Source organism: Falco peregrinus, chromosome 4 (genome assembly GCF_023634155.1).
Source record: "Falco peregrinus isolate bFalPer1 chromosome 4, bFalPer1.pri, whole genome shotgun sequence".
Lineage (NCBI taxonomy): Eukaryota > Metazoa > Chordata > Aves > Falconiformes > Falconidae > Falco > Falco peregrinus.
This window is the reverse complement of record NC_073724.1, coordinates 30,154,603-30,174,403: the sequence shown is the minus strand read 5'-3', so window position 1 is coordinate 30,174,403 and position 19,801 is coordinate 30,154,603. Positions and strand designations below refer to the sequence as shown.

The 19,801-nt window shown below is 45.4% G+C and overlaps 1 protein-coding gene across 3 annotated transcripts in view; it reads right to left on the bottom strand.

The window, feature by feature from the left end:
- NHS (NHS actin remodeling regulator) overlaps window positions 1-19,801 on the bottom strand; it is a 261,283-nt gene that overhangs the window by 21,829 nt on the left and 219,653 nt on the right. For all 3 annotated transcript variants that reach the window (XM_055802280.1, XM_055802282.1, XM_055802281.1), the window contains exons 2-3: window positions 5,247-5,399; window positions 2,734-2,867 (exon numbers count right to left, since the gene is read on the bottom strand). In XM_055802280.1, the coding sequence (XP_055658255.1) occupies window positions 2,734-2,867; window positions 5,247-5,399 (287 nt within the window). The remainder of the gene's footprint in view (window positions 1-2,733; window positions 2,868-5,246; window positions 5,400-19,801) is intronic.

Below are 19,801 nucleotides of genomic sequence, written 5' to 3'. Positions count from 1 at the left end.
TAAATCTTCATCTGTTGTGGCTGATTTTCTCTAGGTTTACTACACAATATACAAGATCTTTGGAAAAGCTGATAGCCACTTAATTGGTAGCAATAAAAACAGAAGGCAAAAGTTACAAATGTGGAAGTCTCAGCTGGTCTCAGACATAGATGACCTGTTTTTCAGTAGCTTTCGGTAGTGACAGTTCTCACAGGTCTCACAGTGGTAATTTGAACATTTTTCAAAATCAAAGCACTTATTTCAGTACCTTAATGCATACATGTAACTTAGACGGTCAGTTTGGAAAAGTCAGATCCTGTAACTCCTAAAAACGTCCCATCTTCCCATTGATCCCTTTCCTAAATTAAAAGAAACAATCCCTTTCCTAATTCATAAGAAACATAGAAAGGGGCTTTTATTGTTGTTTAGCGTTGCTTTCATGAGCACCTTTCCAATGCATCAGAAAAGTGGAATACGCCATAGCCTGCTGTGCCATGAATAAAAATTCTTGTGGGGTTCAACATCTTTAGTTCACTGGAGAATAGATGATACAATCGACTGGAATCAGACTGAAATCAAACATTAATGACAGTCCCTGAAGAAGACGGGCATCTGCAGATGTCAAAAAGCTTATGCCAAAAAGGGCAAGCTAGCCAGTAACAGCATTCTCAACTTTCTCTTGTAATAATATCATTAAGTCATGAAGGCTGGCACAGTATCAATTAGCTATTCATTGTTGCAGTGTCTTGTAAAAATCTCTGATTAACCTTCTGCCAGACAGAGCATTCATGTGCAGCTTCATCTCGCTTTGTTCTCTCTAATTTTCAGGGTTGCCCCACAAACAAGGAGTTCTCTCAGAAATGGGTCAAGGCACTTTGAAGTACTCTGGCCTCAGCGTATTTGCAATTACCAAAGCACAGCATTGCCAGATGCCTTGAAATTGATAGGACGACAGCCTCCAAGCAGCTCTTGTCTGCTCCTCCTTAGGGAATACTGAACCTGGTCAGCTTCCAAAAAAAAATCCAGTATGGGTGGGCACAGAGTTTAATATTTTCCCTCTTGAAAAGAAAAAGGTGGACTTGCTGATAAAGCCAAGACATCTGGATTCAGCATGACTTGATTTTGTTAATACAGGACTCAGAGGGTTGCTCATCATTTATTTTGTGTTCCACAGATGGAAGTAATGTCTAAAATGCACTGGTTGTTTTCAAAACACAGTAAAGATTCAGGCCTTTCGCCACTGAGTGTGCAATTTCAAGACATGCCTTGTTCCCCATCTGATATTGAGAGCTTGATGTTCAACATATTGCTCAAACTATTAGCTGTAACTAGTTCTGATCCGTAACATGGGGTCACCTCTCCTTTACCTTTCAATGACCCTACAACAGCACTAACTTTGATGATGACTTATAAAGGAGAAACAGGTAAGCCTGCTTCTTTCTGTCTTCAACAATTTTCTATGCTGTCCTGTAACACCAGGATGCCTTCCTTCAGTTGAATCATAACTATGGCCTGCAGGTTTAACTAGTTCAAAGCCTTCAGTGATGGTGATGCTTTCCTCAAAATTATCCAGATAAGCAGCCAAAAAGCCAGAACAGTCAAACTAATCAAAACCTTATCATGCACTTCATGCTTCCAAATGAGAAACAACTCTTTCTATGGACTGGCTAGCTGATGTTTTGTTCCGTGGACAGGTGCTTTACACTGTGATTCCTTTACCATTATACTATTTCCATACGGTTAATATAATGGATTAAGATGAATGTGCTTGGTTTTTTAAGGTAAGTAAGTGATGATTCAGTAGCTACACACTTACCACATCTGTAGTGTAGCATCTCTGTAGATGCCAATGTCCCTGTACCTGCAGATGCAGGAGAGATCTATCCTTGCGCTGAGGGCTGGAATTAGACATGCATCACTTAAAAGTCAAATCCAGATCTGACCTGTAAAGTTTAAACTGGTTTGAGGAATGCAATGGCTCTTGGCACAGGGCAGAATGTAGCTACTATGGTACTTGCATGGGTCAAACACCCAGAGCCACAGAGGTGCTGAAACCAGTAGAAAATATAGACCCAGTTGGGGTTAAACTTGTGGATCTGGTGAATTTCCTTTAACGATGATAAATACCTTACTGTCAACACTAATTTGATTTCAAATTAGTGCAGCAGTGGCAAGTCAGCACAGACATACAGTTCCAGATCTTCAGCTGGAATTCCTGCCTGGCTGGGTACAAGGACACGTGTGAGACACGAAGCACCTGAAAAAACTGCATGGAGGTGGACACTGCAGAAGAGGACCATTGCCCATACATACGTGGAAAGTGTAGTTCCTTGTAGCTGGAGAAGTGCTGCTGAGCCTATCTGCACACACATAAGCCCCAAGCCAGCACTCAGAGGCCTTGAGTTCTTGGCTCCTGGCAATGCTAATACCAGGGCTGAAATTACAGCGCTTTCTGAAATTACAGGAGGGTCCTAAAGCAGGAGCGGAGAATGTGAAGGACTGCGGAGGAGTGTGTGAATGAGTGTGGATGTGCGCTGGCCACAGGTTAAAAATAAGAGGTTTCTTAATGGAAATGTCAACCCTGGGGCTGGCTGCTGGAAGCTGCAACCTGAGCTACGCTGCTGACAGTCTTTACGGTCAGCTGTGTTGTACCTGGCGGTGGAGGGGGATGCAACATTGGCGAAGCATTGCTGCATTTAGTTCCCACAGTGCTACTAATGTGTTCATGTGTGATAGCTGTAGTGAAAGACTTACTGGTAGCAAGTGCCAGTCCTTTATCGCTTGCCTCTTTTGACTGCAGATTGCAGGGAAGGGAGGAAAGGGGGGAGCCACCACAGTGATGGGGCCTTGGGCTTTTTGCTCTCTGTTATCACCTCGGCTTCGATGTTCTGTTTTGGATGAGAAAGAAGACACGAGTCTTTCAGAGTGTTAAAAACATATCAATATCTCCATTAACAAAACAACACAGACACAAACAGGACTCCAGAAGTGAAGGTCCTCCTCTTCCCCACTGACAGGTACCTACGATCCCTGTTGCAACTGAAGAGGACAAGCACTTACTAGACATCCCAGCCCCTGGAAGAGCAATGTTCATAGAACACACCCCAGTGTGTGCACTGAAGCTGAATTCTTCCCAAATGGGATTTCTACCCTTTATCCCAAGTGACAAAAGGAGCTGCCTTCTAGGTGCTTGGGACCTAAGGCCTGATTCCCAACGGGGACCTGCAGCTCCTGTGGCCTTTAGATGTCGAGATGCATAACACCTGCACTCTACCCATATAAAATATACCTCTCTGAGGGGAAAGAAGGAAACACAGCCCCAGGTAGCATTTCCTTCCCTGGCTTCATGGCAGTGCCAGGTCCTGAGCACCAGCTAGACATTTTGAAGGTTGTTGCAGTGGCAGCTCTGTGTCTCAGCATGGAGGAGATCATCTGAAACAGTCAAGATCTCTCCATCCCAGGCCCATAGGAGTCTTCCTTCACTATAGGCTCACAATATTCAGTACTCTTCCAGCATCAGTCCCAAGTCTCTGAAACCTTCCAAGTGAATGAGAGAATGCTCATGGACTTCCCGTCTCTAATTTTAGGTGGCTTTCAGATAACTACTGTTCGCGTGGAGTGCTGCTGGAAGGTGATGATGGATTCACCTAATGCACATGTCTACATTTCAGTCTGCTGCTAGCATAGCTGTTTTCTGATCTAATGTTTAGTTTTAATTACTCCTGGTTAAACAGATAAAGAGATAGTGAAATTCTGATAGAAGAAAGAGTTGAGACACAACAAACATGCTTAGAGTAAATTTCAGATTATAATTTCATTCCAGTATATGCAGTTATTTGGAAAATAAAATGAAGCAGCACATGAAAAGCTGCCTGCTGAACCTGCACAGCTGCCATTAAACACAGAGGATAGGAAATTGCCAAAACTGAGATTTAAAACTTTAAAATGATGAGGCATTTGCTGTCAGGATTTCTCCTGCCCACAAGATGGCAGGCAGAGATCAGCCTGGTCCTGGGACAATTGCAAAGCAGAGCTGCTAAGAGCAGAAAAGCCAGCTTCTGCTCTACTCCGGCACTACTGTGATTGCAATTTAGCTGTATCATTCTTTGCAGTGCTGTGAAGACATACGGCACCCACAGTGTGCTCCTGAACTAAAATCTGCAGAGAGGGTCAAATGCAGTAATTAATTGCAACATCTTATCCAGCTAACAGATGCTCTGCAGATCCGTGTAATTGATTATTATTATAACTTGATAACAATAATAAATGAGCAAGGTAATGATAGCTGTTGGTGCAAAACACTTCCAACACAGGAGGCTGCTGCTGAACATTTTAAGGGTGACCTGCACGGATTTTCTCCTTCATTATGGCACAGAAGACAGACAAGCTTGTTTGCCTACTTCTCCTTGCCTCCTGGTAAGAATTTTCCCTTGGTTAGGTTCCCAGTAAAAACTGACCTTTGCCCATCTTTTGCCTTCCCTGTAGTGTGGTCTGGTAGGACCATCCAGACATTTGCACCTAGTAAATTCCCTTTATGGCAGGGATCCAGGAGCCTGGTTATGATCTTGATTGCTCCCGCTTCCTCCCTGTGTTGCATGATTCAGTTTTGAGACTACAGGTCATCAGCTTGTTAGGTGATGTCAGGAGGTGTTCGTTCCCTGGCCTGAGGAGGGGACATCTGCCTGACCATTCCAAACTGTCTGGGGCATCACCTGGCTTTCAGCTGCCACCCTTGAAGGATGCAGATCTTCTCTAGCATCATGCTTGGAAACCCTGAGCAGATATTTCAGTTTCTGTAGAGACTCTGTAATACCACTGGGCTCCGCTTTCAGTCCTTGAGAAGTTAAATCTTATTTGTCCTGGAGCTGAGGCATTGATTAACGTGTTCAGTGGAGGAAGACAAGATGGACTTGCTGAAAAACTCAGTGCCTCCATCCTTTTGGGGTTAGTGCACAGATTTGCTCATGCAATTCAGACGTATCTACTTTAATAGAAAAACATATAAACAAAGAATGTAACATGGAAAAGTAAAAAGCCTTTTCAGCCCTAGTCTAGTAATCATAAACAAGCTGAAAAGGGCACAATCTACTGCTAGAATTATATCTTAAACTTTATTTCTTAGCCTGAGTACTTAAGTCCCAGTGGAAGACCAGTGCCCACAGCCCTGTGCCTGTGCCTAAGCACCCTGCTGTTGCCTGGAGGGGACCATGGAGAGGTGTCACCTGTGTGGAGGCAGAGCTGGAGCTGGAGAGTGTGCAAGCACCTACCTCTGTGCAAGGCTCGCAGGTGCTGCTTGGCGTGGTGGTGCAGCTCCTCCACGCAAGGTGGTCTGGTGGAGGGGAGGAAGATGTTTCTTTGCTGATGCCAAGGTGCTCGGTAATAGACACTCAGTTTGCTCTCTGCATCCAGGTTGGAGACAGCTGTAGGATAAAACCACAGTGCAAGGTAAGACTCCTAGCCTCTCTTACATCAATGCAGCTGAAAAGCAAAGGCTCTTGCTTGTAACAGCATTGCTAAGAACAAGCACTAGGGATGTTACAGCACCTCTCCTCCCACCAAATAACAGCAACCATTATCTTCTTTGTGACTCCACACCACATTATACCACATAGCATTTAGACAATGCCCTTTTGCCAGATTGCAAATGCCTCTATGTAGGCAATCAAGTGCAATGATATTATATCAGTGTTAAATACATGGACTAAAGGGATAGTAATTTTATAGAAAGCAAAATGAAAATGAAAGAAGCTACACAACGTTCCCACAGTGACATTTCGAGTAAGGGCAGAGGGAGGAATGGGTCTTCCATTTACCCATTCTGCTGCCAGTATGCTCTGTCACTACATCATGTTACGCGCGACTGGCTTCTGATACAGGTTGCTGGCTTGTTGCCTTCCAGCATGTAACGACTGAGATTAACTGCCCGCCCTGCTGAGTGACTAACTGTCACCTATCAGAAGAGGTTCCCTTAACAGACAGGGACTTCTGAGGGACAGGAACACTTCAGTTCCTCTACTGAGAAATCCCAGAAGTCTGCCTCTGAAAGTTACATGAACCAAGTCCACTAAAGGTTTGAGAGAATTTCTCTGGAGCGCTGGCACTCGGGAGAGGCGTACCCAGCCTCAGCATACACAGCAGCTGGCTTTCCAAGGGCCAAAGCAGGAGAGGGGGGCTGTGGGGGATGCCAGTGCTCTGCCCTGGCCAGCTGCACAGAGCAGGCTTGTCCCATCGGTGCTCAGCACCCCGTGTAACACAGCAGAGCACGTGGCACATGCTCAGCTATAGCACTGGGCTTGCTCCTTCTTCCACAGGCATCGATACAGTCTCTCCAGTCGTCTCCCCTTGTAACGCCAAGGAGCTGCTCCAGCTGTTTGCTTACAGGACAGAGCTGTGCGAGGCAGGCGTGCTCCCTCACACATGGGAGGAAGGGTGGTGGCGGTATGTCCCGGGGTCCCCTTCCCCGCAAGGAACCAAATGGCCACCGCGCCTCAGGTTGGTACCCCACTGACCTTTGGCTCCTGTCCTTTGGCCTCATCTCTCCCGGCCAGCGGGAGCCCACAGGAGCTGCCACAAGCGGAGCAGAGGCAGCTTCCATCTCAATGCAGTCCCACACAAGACTGATGGCCAGAGCCCTCTCCCACGGAGAATACCACCAGGGGTTTGTAACCCTGCCTTAGCGACTCGGCCTGCGTGCCAGCCCCCTTCTCCAGCCTCCATCTTGCCCACTGAGACTATGGGTATTTTGTGGCCAGGCGCCCCCCGACATTGTTTTTACCACTCCAGGCGAGCACAGCCCCCGGCCCTTGCTGGCAGGCTCTAGGGCTCTTGCTGCTTCCAGGAGAGAAGGAGAAGGGATGCGCTGCCGAGGGGGAGGCCAAGCCAGAGGAAGGGGGTTGCGGCAGGACATTCACTGCAGTATGCTGTCCCCAGCCAAGGAACTAGCACATTTCGGGGCTCTGATCTCCTTCCCGTGCTTTTGCACTCTCTGACCTGCAGAAGCAGTTGCCCTTTTTTGAGGGGGAGTCAGTGCAGCATGTCAGAGAGCTGCTCTCTGGTGGAGATGCTTTGCTCTTTCTGGTTTTGTTGCTTTCTTTAATGGAAAACAACATTCACTCAGGCTGAAGGCACCCCTGTGCTTTTTATAGAGAAAGTAACTGGGAAAGTACAGTAGGAGAAGAAGAAGAAGGAGGGAGCAGATGCAAAAACAGAAACCTAGGAACTATACTGCCACATGTGGGATGCTGACAGACTTTATCAGTTTCTTTGATAAGAAAAAAACCCCAGTTCACAAAACTTTGTGGCTGTCATGATGGAAGTGGAGGTGTAAATATGGTGCTAGACCTGCTGAAGTTCAGGTTCTCAGAGCTTCAGCACCATCAAAGGGACCTGGAACTCTGTGTCCAGTAGGCAGCCTTGCTTTGCTTCTCAGTGGATTTTTGCAGGTGGGGTTTCACTCAGTTTACAGTACGTTTGCAGTGCTGCTCCGTGCAACTGTCCATGGTGTCAGTGCAAGGGACGGCACCAAGGTGAGAAAAAAATGATTGACAGTGGGAAGGTTTGTAGGATGAATGATGGCAACCTGTAGCTGTTTTTTCATCAAGAGGATTTACTAATTAAATTACTGACATTGTAATAACGAATGTTGCCAAATTGCAAGCAGAGCTTTTGATGGCCTGTCTGTCTGTCACCACTGCAGTAGGTAAATATTCCACTAGCATGAGCTAATTTTGTATTCCCTTTACCCCTTGAGGGTAAGGAAACACTATATTTCTTTTACAGACAAGGTACCGAAACACAAAGCAACTTGACCCGATCCTGTTCTGAGCTGCACTGCCTTCTTGAAAAGCTCATCTCAGGACAAAAATTTGTAAGTGATAGTAAGGATACCCCACCCATTCTTAATATCGCTGAGGATATGTGATATTCATGATCACAAATTGTACCCTGGAGGCTAATAAAACAGCAGGCACAAGCAGTTCCTTCCTACTCCCAGAAAAAAACTGTCTAGACTGAAGCTCTAGTAGTTGTCTGTGACAGATCTCAATAAGTGAGTGGAAAGTTTTACCTACTTATGAAATGTTCAGACATTTCATTAGACTAGAGTAGGTTTTGCTGCAAAATTTAACTTGTAGAAAGCTCCCCTGGCTTTGGCAGCAGCGTTTTACAAATAAGAAGAGTAGGAGTTGCGTTAATATACTTTGTGTGAGACTTAAAAATGAAACCAAGCTAATAAAACTCTGCTACATGCTTGCTGTTGTAGACACACATTGCTGTTCACAGATAAAACGACATAACCTCTCAGCCATCCAACAAGTCTCCCATAGCCAGCAAACCTGACAGAGCTGTGCATAGTGCTGTACCAGAAGAAAAACAGAGCAAAAATACGTTGCTTATCTTCAAATGATAGGGCACTAAGCTTACAGTACCCTGTGCCACCGCCTCAGCCATTGCCACATCCCTATCTTCTCACCTTTCCCTGAGGGAACTCTGCTTTGCTGTGCCAGGGAATATGCCCCACTGACACCAAGAAAGTAGAAATATTGCACAATATGCACTGAACTGAAGAGTCCTTTAAAATACTCAAAAGCTGGAGTGGATTTTCTAAGCAGTCCAGAATAGAAACTAAAAGAGCTGGCAAAAAAGCCACACGGGGATGAATGTTCTCAGCCTGCACTAGGGGAGAAGCTCAGGGGGAGGGAGAAGTGCTGGGTAGGGTAGAGGACAATACTGGCCCAAGGACAAGTAAGTATAAACCCGCCATGAATGCAATTAGGCTGGATGTTTGAAGAATGGCAGCCCAACCTCTGAGCAGCAAAGCTCTGGAAAAGCCTCCTGGAAAGGGAAAGAGAGAGAAAAAGCTAACTGGTAAATGAGAGAGCCTGCACCCTTTCTGAAGGGGACTACCAGATGTGATTGCCTGCCAAAAGAGGGACCCACTTCCATTTCATTCCTTGCACATTGTCCTTTACACATATTCTTCCATGTCCTTTGCACATTGCCCATGCTACTGTAACGGCACCTCGCCTGGCCCTCGCTATTCTGGCCTGGGCCCCTGGGAGCTCAGCACCATTGCTGGGAGCTCGGCACCATTGCTGGGAGCTGAAGCCAGAGGATGCAACCGCAGAAGTGGAGCGTGAGCTTTCAGGACCACTGAATGTCTGATTTTCTGCACTGGGCTGAACCTTTTACCTCCACTAAAACAAAAAAGTCAACAATGTGGTGGGGTAATTCAGCAGTCAAAGACCACTGGGCTGAGATGTGGAGGACCTGTGCAGTCAAAGCTTCGCCATAGGCTTCTGCTACGAGCCTGGGTTAAATTTTAATACCCCCCATGCCTCTGTTCTGTAAAAGGGGGATAAGGTATCTCTTTCAGCCAGCACTTCCCTTCGCTTGGTGTTTTACACTGCAGGCTGTTTTTACAATGCTGAGCCTGCGCGTGGCTGTAGCCCCTCAGCATCATCGTAATACGCATAATAAATAAAGCAATACAGAAACTGTAAAGCCACAGTCTTTAAATTATTAACAGCTGGGCACCACAGTGAACCAGAGAAAGATGTAGGAAATGCTGCATTTCAAGCATCAGATATAGATTGTTAATATATTTTTAGTGTGCGCTTTGATCAATTTAGAATATACAAGTGAATCATATAAACTATCATGTTCATTTCATTCTTGAGCTAAAGTAATTGTTTTTTTTGTCTTGTGGGATGACAAAATGACAAGAGACCATTTAAATGGATTCTCCATTACATTCAGTGGATCCATTAACTTTGGCTGGTTTCCTGACAACCGATGTCAAACAGACATACACTAATGGTTGTTCTCATGAGAAGATTTTTGAAGGTTTCCAAATAGCTGTTTTATCGAAGTTGATCATGTTTATCATTTATAAACCCTTCTCGTCTTTACATCCTCTCATTCACTCTCCCTCCCTCCTTTAGCAAAGCATAAAAAGGAAACTGCCGTAGCAGAGCTGGATGTGAATGCTTGAAGGTTGTGTGGCTTTAGTGCACTCAGGCGTGGTTGTTCTAATAATAACACCACAAAGGCCAAGCAAGAAAGATTTCTGCTCTATTTATTTGATAGATCCAGGGGTTTCCCCCCCGCCCTCCAACTCCATCTGCTTCTCCAGACACTTGCCTCCCCCCTCCCCAGCTCCTTCTGCTTCTCAACTTTCTCTTATTTCTTTCTGTATTATAGTTGCCATTAGGTGTCCAGAGGAAAAAAAAGATAATTTCCTAGGTTTCCTGCTTCAAAGGCAAAATTTGGTGTGAGGTGTGAAAGAGTGTGCAGCCCGGCGGGGATCTGAGGAAGGCGCCCATGTGCTAAGGGACAGAGCCCAGAGCTGTCACACCCTGAACCTGCACAAGCAAAGCTGAACCGGTAGCTGCTGATTTCTTAGTAAAGTCTGGATTCCAAAAGACAAAAACAACAATTAAGAAGGATCAGAGTAGTGAATAAGCTTATTCCAGAGCCCAATTACTCTTATGAGAGGCTCTAATGAGCCAAGCCCTTTGCAGGAGGCAGAGGAGCTGGGGGCCGTGCACCCAACGAAACCCCACCGTGCCGCAGGGGTGCGGAATGCTCTCGAAGGCTGCCATGGCCAGCAGCACCCTGCCAGGCTCTGCTTGGGAAGGCCTTCTCCTCCAGTGTTAAGGTGGGTGACCTGTCCTTTTAGAAAATGCCATTTTTCCTAGCCATTTTAGGTAAAATCAGTGACTTTCTTCTTGTGTGATTTAACATCATAATGATTCAGTGTCATAAGAAAGCTGTATCTTCTCTCAGCTTTGCATAAATAAGCCTATGCCAGCAGCAGCAGCAGAATTCAACCTGACCAAAACCTTCCACACCTACTGCCCAGGTCAGCAGTGAGTTCCCGCCTGCTAAGTTTGTGTGCAAAACATTGCAAGAATATTTATTCTGAGGAAGACCAGATTATCTCAAAGACTAGGCAGTCTGGCAACATATCCAACTTTATCACGCATTTTAGTGCATAAATGTTTAATTGAGGCAAGTGCTGAGTCTGATGTGAATTTTATTTATAGCCCTGAATGTCTCGAATGTATGCTTCCCCCAAGTACTCATGTCTTCACTGTAACACCCAAGGGGTTTAAACCTACAAGGCTGGTAAAAATCTACAGTCACTTTTCTGCTGTCTGTGTCCCACATGCATCAGCAAGCTCAGTACCTTCAAAGCAGCTCCCTCCGCGGCTGCTGCTTCACAGTGATGGCAGGGAGGGTGCCAGGGCTTACCCAGCAGGGAGACAAGAGCCCAGAGCTCCTCAGAGGTGGGGCGATCGCTCTGTTTCCTACAGTTGTGCTTGCTCCTAACTGTGCATGTGCCCAGACATTCCCACAAGTCTTGACCTACTTGCCAATTGCAAACCCCACCAACTGGCACCACAAATAACTATTTGGATGAGCTACCTTCCTGTCCCATCTCTACTAAGGATTAAAAATGCCCATGCAAAGGGAGTGTGTTGGTGGGGGCTGCTGTTCCTTGCAAATAAGGCTACTGTCTCTTCAGCATTTTCATCATCACCCAGCTGAGCAACAGCAACTTCACCATAACTTCAGCAACTGTACCTGCAGCCATGGGCACGGGCATGCCCACAATCCCCCTCACACCTCTATATAAAAAGTACCCAAGTGACTGGAGCCAGAAATTCAGACACATGCTGGTGCCCCTGGAAACCCTGTTCACATCAGTGCCAGAGCAACACCTGACAGGGATGGCTTTCTGTCCTGAAGCCCTTTTGCCAGGGGGAACATCTGATGATGGGAACGAGTGTGCTGGTTTTGGCTGGGGTAGAGTTAGTTTTCTTCACACTGGCTATTATGGGGCTATGTTTCGAATTTGGGCTGAAAACAGTGCTGGTAACACAGGGATGTTTAGTTCCTGCTGAGCAGTGCTCACACAGAGCCAAGGCTTTTTCTGCCCCTCACCCCAACGCACCAGCGAGCAGGCTGGGGGTGCACAAGGAGTTGGGAGGGGGCACAGCGGGGACAGCTGACCCCAACTGACTAAAGGGATATTCCATACCGTATGGCATCATGCTCAGCATATAAAGTTGGGGAAAGAAGAAGGAAGGGGGGCACATTCAGAGTGATGGTGTTTGTCTTCCCAAGTCACCGTTATGCGTGATGGAGCCTTGATTTTCTAGGGATGGCTGAACACCTGCCTGCCCATGGGAAGAGGTGAATTAATTCCTTGTTTTGTTTTGCTTGCACGCACAGCTTCTGCTTTACCTATTAAACTGTCTTTATCTCAGCCCATGAGTTTTCTCACTTTTACCCCTCCAGTTCTCTTCTCCATCCCACTGGGGGTGGGGGGAGGGGGGACTGAGGGAGCAGCTGTGTGGGTTTAGTTGCCAGCTGGGGTTAAACCCTGACAACAGGACAGGAGCTCTGGACCACCAGGAGCATGGTGGTGGCTGCTGAAGACCCTGCCTGCACTTCTCCATCTTCATATCCCCTGGGCAGCTTTGTGTGGCCCAGCTACCCCAGGAGATGTGACAGCCGAGGCAGGTCCCACCTAGACCTTGACAGAGCTTTCTAAGCGGGCTTCTCACATAAGACAAGAGATACTCAGCTCTCAGTGAAATAGAAAACTGCATGCCAAACCTCCTGTCTCCTTTTCCTTGCTGCTCTTGTGCATCTCTGGGATTTGTTCAGTGTCTGAATGGGATTCCCCAATCCTTGGTCACATCTTTTGTTCCTGCTTTCCTGGTGTACTCTGATGTTTGTGAAGGCACTGTTCAGTGCAGACATTTCCCTTTCAGCCTCGCAGTGCTCACTGTCACAGGGCCGTGGGTGACTGATGCCACATTTTGGGCGGTTTGCTCCTTGGTTACTTCTCTCTGGGTGCCCATGGTGGAAAACATGGTTTGTAATGGCATTGCACATCATTATTTCTTATTATTGCTATTATCAGAGAAGAAACCCAAATTATTTCTGAGGACTTTTTGTCCTGTGCAACCTGAGTCCAAGATGGATGTAAGGAGCAAAATCCAGTGGCACAGGCCCTGAGACATGGCTTGGGCAACTGGTCTGGACCTGAAGCCTGGATCACCACATTTGCCCTTCTACTGGCACTCACACGTACAAAGCAAAGCCAGCATGACTGCACCCACACGGGCTGCAGCTGCCCTCCAGAAAAACAGGAGGGGAGACATGACAAAACAAGTTAAGTCTTTAGCTACATGTGGGCAAAAACATGAGCATTATTATTCTGTTCTGTGCTCATGGATGGATAATTTAGCAAATTTTTCAAACTCAAGCAAAAAGGCAGAAACCTCATTGACAGCAGAAACTGTTGAGAAAGACCATGATCTTTTATGCCCTTTGTATTGTTTTATTTCTTGTCAATACAGTGAAACTTCTCACGTTTCAATCATGGTTTCTTAGGGCATCCCTGTGACGTTTTTCTGCCTCCCATTATGCCACAAATGGAAATAACAGCTATTCAGGAGAAAAATGGACAAGTGGACAAAACCCCATCTGTATTTGGTGTTCAGTTATCTGGAAAGATTAAAATACTGGAAAGCATATGATTTAGATGTCACTTCCAAGTGCAGATCCTTGAATTTTGCATTTACCTGGTATTCAGTTGACTGGCACAACAACAGACATAATTCAAGAGGGCTGGAAGTGTGTGGTTCTTACACACATAAGAAGATTAGGCTGTTAAGCAATATGCACTTATGTGAAGAGTACCACATGCTAATCCCATTCTTGGCTTTGACACTTTCAATCACTGCTGGTGGTGTTTGAACATATTTTTAACTGCTTTTCCTAGCTCTGTCAAACGAGTTATGGTGGCTGGAATAAGGCTTGGTATTTCAAAGTATTTCAAAGCTGCCGCTGCAGGACAGACAATAAACTCTCAGAAATACACAGTAGTTTTATATGTTCATTCCTTTATTCCTGTGAAGTTTCTCTACCCAGTGATTTCTTTCTCTCCTTTTATTCCTGCTCTCTGGTCTGTGTTTTAAATGGCCTCCAAGAGTGGCTAGGAAAGAAACAGCTTTGTGCTCTCAGCTACGAAATAATGGCAAATGCAGTCACAGACAGCAGGCTTCTGTTGGAGGGTTTCATCAATGAGTTGTCTATCTCGCCCATGAGAGGTGAATGGCATTTTTATTTTAGGTGCACGTGTCTACGTATTATAGATATCCATGAATATGTGCAATTGTGCGTATGCCCCCACACCATCACACCCAGCTGGGCAGCAAAGAAACCCCCCCCAGTGCACATCTCTTCTAATGCATGGTGACAGAAAGCACTGCAGAGAGTGCAATATACTTATCTATTAATAAACATCTGAAATGTTCAATAATGTATGTGTAGCCATGGTGTTTCTATGGTCCTTGTTCAGTCAGAGATAGCAAGAAGCCCATCAGGGAAAGCAGGTTAGTAAGCAAAAAAGAAAATGACCAGTAAGATCAGGATTTATTCCCAGTGCAGACAAAGACATATGACTAGACAAAAGTTTTCTCAGTTGTGTATGTGTACGCATAAAATTAAACATTTAATCCAACTCTGCATCTTCAGAGACCACAACCCAGCTGGGAAGTGACTCATCCCCCAGCTAAGTGAGTGGAAGTGATACAAAAGGCAGCACTGGTGTTGCCTGCAGGGCAATGGTATAAGAGGCAGACAACACGTGAGCCCTGCCTGGCAAACTTAAGGTTGACGTCAGGTCAACTATTCTGCAAGAATATTCATTTCATATTCCTTTCACTTTGCCACCATGCTCGGTGAGAAAACAAAAAGCTAACTTGACAGTAAAATGGTGAAGGCATAAACAGTGTTAAAGAAATATCCCAAACTGAACTAGTTTAAGGTTACCAGACCTAATGGTAAGGATGGGCTGTTACAGCAGGGATGGTATGACATCACACACATGCACACACATATACGTGTTGTGTGTACACCCACTCCAGAACATGTAATTGAAATCAGTGTCTCAAGAGAGCCCTTCCAATCCTACATGTTTAATCAGTTGAAAGCACTTCTTCCAATCTGATGCACTTTTCAGTGCTTGTCAACACAGATTTCTTCCCATGTTGACCTTTCACATCACTCCCACTCTTGATATGCAGCAAGACAAAATCTCTTATCTCCTACACTGTAGTGTGCAGTCTCTATACAACACTTTGTAAGCACACTTTTAGACATCCTTTGCAATTCTCTCTCACTTCTCTGCTATATTTCTCCTGTACTGACTCAGCCCAAATCACTACTAAGCTTGCCCGAGTTGCTCGAGCAGGTCACCATAACACTCTCCCTTTTATCACAGAGAAGTGTGTGGTTCACTGTGATGTTGCTCTCAGATCAGTCACCCTGATTTTGCCTGCCAGCACTCAATAACAAAGCTTTACAAAATTCATTTACTACTCTACCAGCCTTGGTTAATGTTTACTTTCAGGATCTTGTGAAAAAGCCACCCCCACATTTCCCAGCCTATAGACATTTTTGTGATAGGTCAAACACTGTTTTGGCAGCAGTTTTAATGTATCTTGCCTATTCTCCTACTCAAAACATTTACTTCCCCCGCATATTTCAATCAGAACATTTGCACCTAAAGTGGTCATTTTCCAATAATAGCCTTTTGGGTCTATGCCGAGGATCCTCTTTTTCAAGAAGAGCAGAGGCTTGCACATTGAAGCACCTATTTCCACATCAGCACCCACAATACAAACAATCTCCCCACATTTGTGAACATAGACACCATCTGTAAAACACTGGGAGCTTTGAAAAAGCACACTGGAAGGCAACACTCAACACAGAATATGCTGTGCTTTCCATATTGGAAAATAAGATTCAAACGACTTATTGCAAATACAGAAAATAGATTTCTGTTTTCCTTGAAATCTTCATAAACGACAATCTTCCATCAAAGCTCTAAGAGTTAGTCTCCATCAGTCTCCATGCCTTCTCTCCTTGGCCCTCAGAAGTGGCATTTAGCATCAGTTACACCAGTGGTGCTGTGATACATGTACCTGTCTCTCGGACAGCAGACTGGGGGCACCAACTTATATTTTACGCAGGGCATCCGAAGGTCATCAGTGGGTGACAGCATTTTGTTTACTACCGACCTGCCCTTCATTCAAGGTGATAGCCTGTAAGAACAAATGCCCTATATCCCCACTGCTTAATCTTATTAGTCCCCGATGAGGCTCCCCTGCAGGTAATGACCAAGTCACTGACTTGGAAGGGCGACACATAAGCTATGGCAGAAAACTGCTATGAAATGTGGACAGCAAAACCAAACCAAAAGCACAGGTTACATTTTCTGTCTAGTATAAAAGTACTGGGGATGCTTTTCTGTGAACAACTTTCCTCACTGGCACTAGTCTGACCCTCTTGCCTTCAGCAAACTGCGTGGGGAAGCCAGTATCTGAGGTCAGAAGCAGCTCCTGAGACTGAAGAGTTTACACAGAAAATGAACAAGCATGGCCCCTCTTCCCTTCCACTGGCATCACACGCAGGCTGAGAAATCAAACCCCCAAAAGTCAGGAACAACAAGCCATGTGTTAAGAATAGAGATGGTGGCTCATGTTTCGCACTTCTTCCTCCCCAACAGTCTTTTTCAGCATGCTTGGCTAGATGCCCTGAACACCACTTAACTACAAGTTGAGGTAAGTAGCAACAGTTTTTTCCAATTATATTTAGTAAATACTATGCTACTATTGATACACGTGTTCCTTGGAATTACTCGCAGGCATCCAGGGGGAGACAGAAAATCAATCATCTCAGAGGGACTGAAGGCAGCCCTTTTCTTCCCCTGGAGAAATACTCTTGCTGCTCCTGCAGCTCCATCAGTCCTTTCCTGCAGAGGGACTGAGAGACCTGGCTGGCTCTACCTCAGGTCTTTAATTGCTCTTGAGGTCATCTGCCACAGGAAGGTGCCTGTCCATAATGGTAAGGCAGCATGTTTCTTGGGGCAGGCAAAAAAAATCACACAATTCCACGAGGTTACTCCTGAGCCACCCTGATGGTGGCCCAGGGTTGTCTGAGCACAGGGGTACCGTTAAAGATACAACCAGTTCGCCATGTAGCTCCTCTGGGTCTTCCCCAAATTCAGTGAAAATTCAAGTCTTCCATCACCAGCCCTCTCAGATGTTTGTTTTGGCCCTGGCCTCCCAAGGGATTTACTTCAAGCCCAGTTTCAGACAGCTGGCTGTGAAAGGGCTTGTGGAGCACCCAGCCCACGAAGGAGGGTCCTATTTCAACACTGTCCAGCAACATCCTTCTCCAGTCCCACTTCTGATAAGACATTTGAGTAAAACATTCAAGCAAACGGGGCTGTAAGGGTTCAGCGAGCCACGCGGAGAAACCAGCTAGGAAGAAGTAACATGGCTAGCTGACTTGCTGAGTTTCACTTGTTGAACAATACTAAACACAGTCCTTTCTGGTTTGTAAGGGGAAGGAGACCAGCCTGAAAGTACAGATTTCCACCTCCTCCCCTTCCGTACTTTCTCAGATTAATTGATTTTGATGAAGAAACCTGCTTAGGGATGGATTCTTCTCAGCCTTGCAAGTGCCCTCCATCCTGCCCTGTGCTGCCCAGGATGTGTCCCAGCACCACTCCAGCTCCTACCCGAGTATTGTAGCCTCTCCTCTCCAGGCTTTTGGGGCTTGAAATTAGCCCTTAATCCATAAAGCACAGACATATTATGATACACAGAATAGACTGTATTACTTATGGTACTTTCTGTACACATGTATACAAAGCCACTGAGATATACCAGATTACGTTTTAAAAGGAACCCATCCAGAGAACATTTGGAAACTCTCATTGTCAATGATACTGTATACCTAGACTGCAGGATGAATAACTTCTGTCAAGATAAGTTATTTTCCCACTGTTATTATTATTTGAATAACATGCTTCCAGCTTGCTCACCTTAGGCACTAATATCTTTTCTGCAGAGTTGCACTGGGTTTTTTTCTACTGTATTTCAGGTCCTTGCTTACCTAAAATGATCCAGAAGCCTCAAATGGTAAATTCTTGAAAATTTAACTGAGAGGTGAGGATTATTAGCTGTATCGCCTTGCACATCCCTGCAGAGGAGGCAAACCTGTTACCACGCCAGCTAGGGAGCCCCTACAACTCATGCTAACCCCCCCTTCAAACTGAGACTTCATGGCCAATGGCAACTAGCACACAAAATGCAGCATGAAAACATCCAAGCTAAAATAAATTTTAAAACATCTACGTCTTGTAAAGTGTCATAAGGTGTTAATAAAGATCATAACATAGCCTATCCTTTATTGTTATGGCTAGTATGGTTTTATAAGCCCAAACCATATGCTATTGTTTGTACACACATTTATATTATTAAGCCACATACTTTTGCAGAAAACTTAATTGAGTTCTGATGGGATTTCTGAAAAGCCACAACTGCTGAAGAGCTAGAGGGTTTGTCAGATGCTGCAGGGGTGTGGACCACTCTCTGGCAAGAGTTGTCATCCAGAACATAACAGCAAACACCGAATTCTTGCACATTTGTAACGTATCTGTCTTTGTGTGCACGTTGGACTGAGTACAAGGTAGTTTTCAACACGCTGGCTTTAGCACAGCAAATACACGGAGGGGCAAACAAGTGCTTGCTTAATGTGCCTATAAAATGATTACCTTTTAAGTGTAAGCAGACATTTTACTAGGACTGTGTACCGAGTACTGTACATGAAGAAGAAACCCAGAAGACATAGCGAAATGGCTGTTTCGCTGCATTCAGTCAAAACCAGAGCAGATATGTCAGGTGTCAATACCTACTGGTAACTGTCAGAAATACCAGCACAGAATGACACTGGCTGCAACACTCGACAGGAGGCCTTCAAACTCTCGATTGTAAGCAGTGATGAAAATGAAATAAAAATACATCGCAAGAAATAAGCTGCAGGAAGAAAATCCACAGGAAAAGCAATTAAACCAGAAAATACTTTCAGGAAAGAAAAAAGGGAAGAAGGAGAGGGGGGAGAAGGGCATTGTCATTAAATCATCATACAGAAAGTGTAAGTAAAAAATGGGGCCATCGAGTAGCAAACAGTGTCTGACCTTAGCGTATCGCATATCGAGTGGAATGGTGAATCAGGGAAGAGAGTGCTCCTGGGACCCTTGGATTTGTTCATGAGGAGCAAAGTTGACAACATTTCCAAGCATGAAGAAGCAGACAATGGGAAGTAATCACAAAAGTAACTTTCCCCAGGGGAGATTTGTCTCCCTGGAGAATTTCTGTAGCTAACAGATAGGCTCCTTGCTAATCTTGAGTGCAAATGAGCCTCGGGGAGCTCTGAGTAGTCCTCTAGCAGAGCTGTCCCCTCTGTTCACCATGGAAGGACCATGAGAAGATGGACTGTGCTGAGCTGGCATGTCCCAGCACCACCAGGCACCAGGAGGGAAGATGCTGCCTTTACAGGGGAGCAGGATTGCCTACTCAGAAACAAATGTGAGTCTGCGAAGCTATGGATGGGTTCCCACATTTACTCGTTGAATATACTTAATGGCAAAGTAAAAATCAAATTTGCGTTACAGCTAATCAAGCTAGTAAGGCGTAAGGTGACTTTTAACTCAAAGGTGATGCATTGCCTGAGAAACTGAACAAATACATTCATTTTTATGAAGAGGGGGCTAAACACGCTCAGAAACGTGACACAATAAGCCAGACCAGGTGTCAACTTTTGCTGTCCTTGTTCCGTCCTTTCTGAGTCATGGCTCTGCCTGACTTTGCTGGACCCTTCTGCTACACTGGGACATCAGGTCTGGCCCTAATTACCTCCCTCCCACTTTACTGCTTTCTCCTCTCTGCTTCTC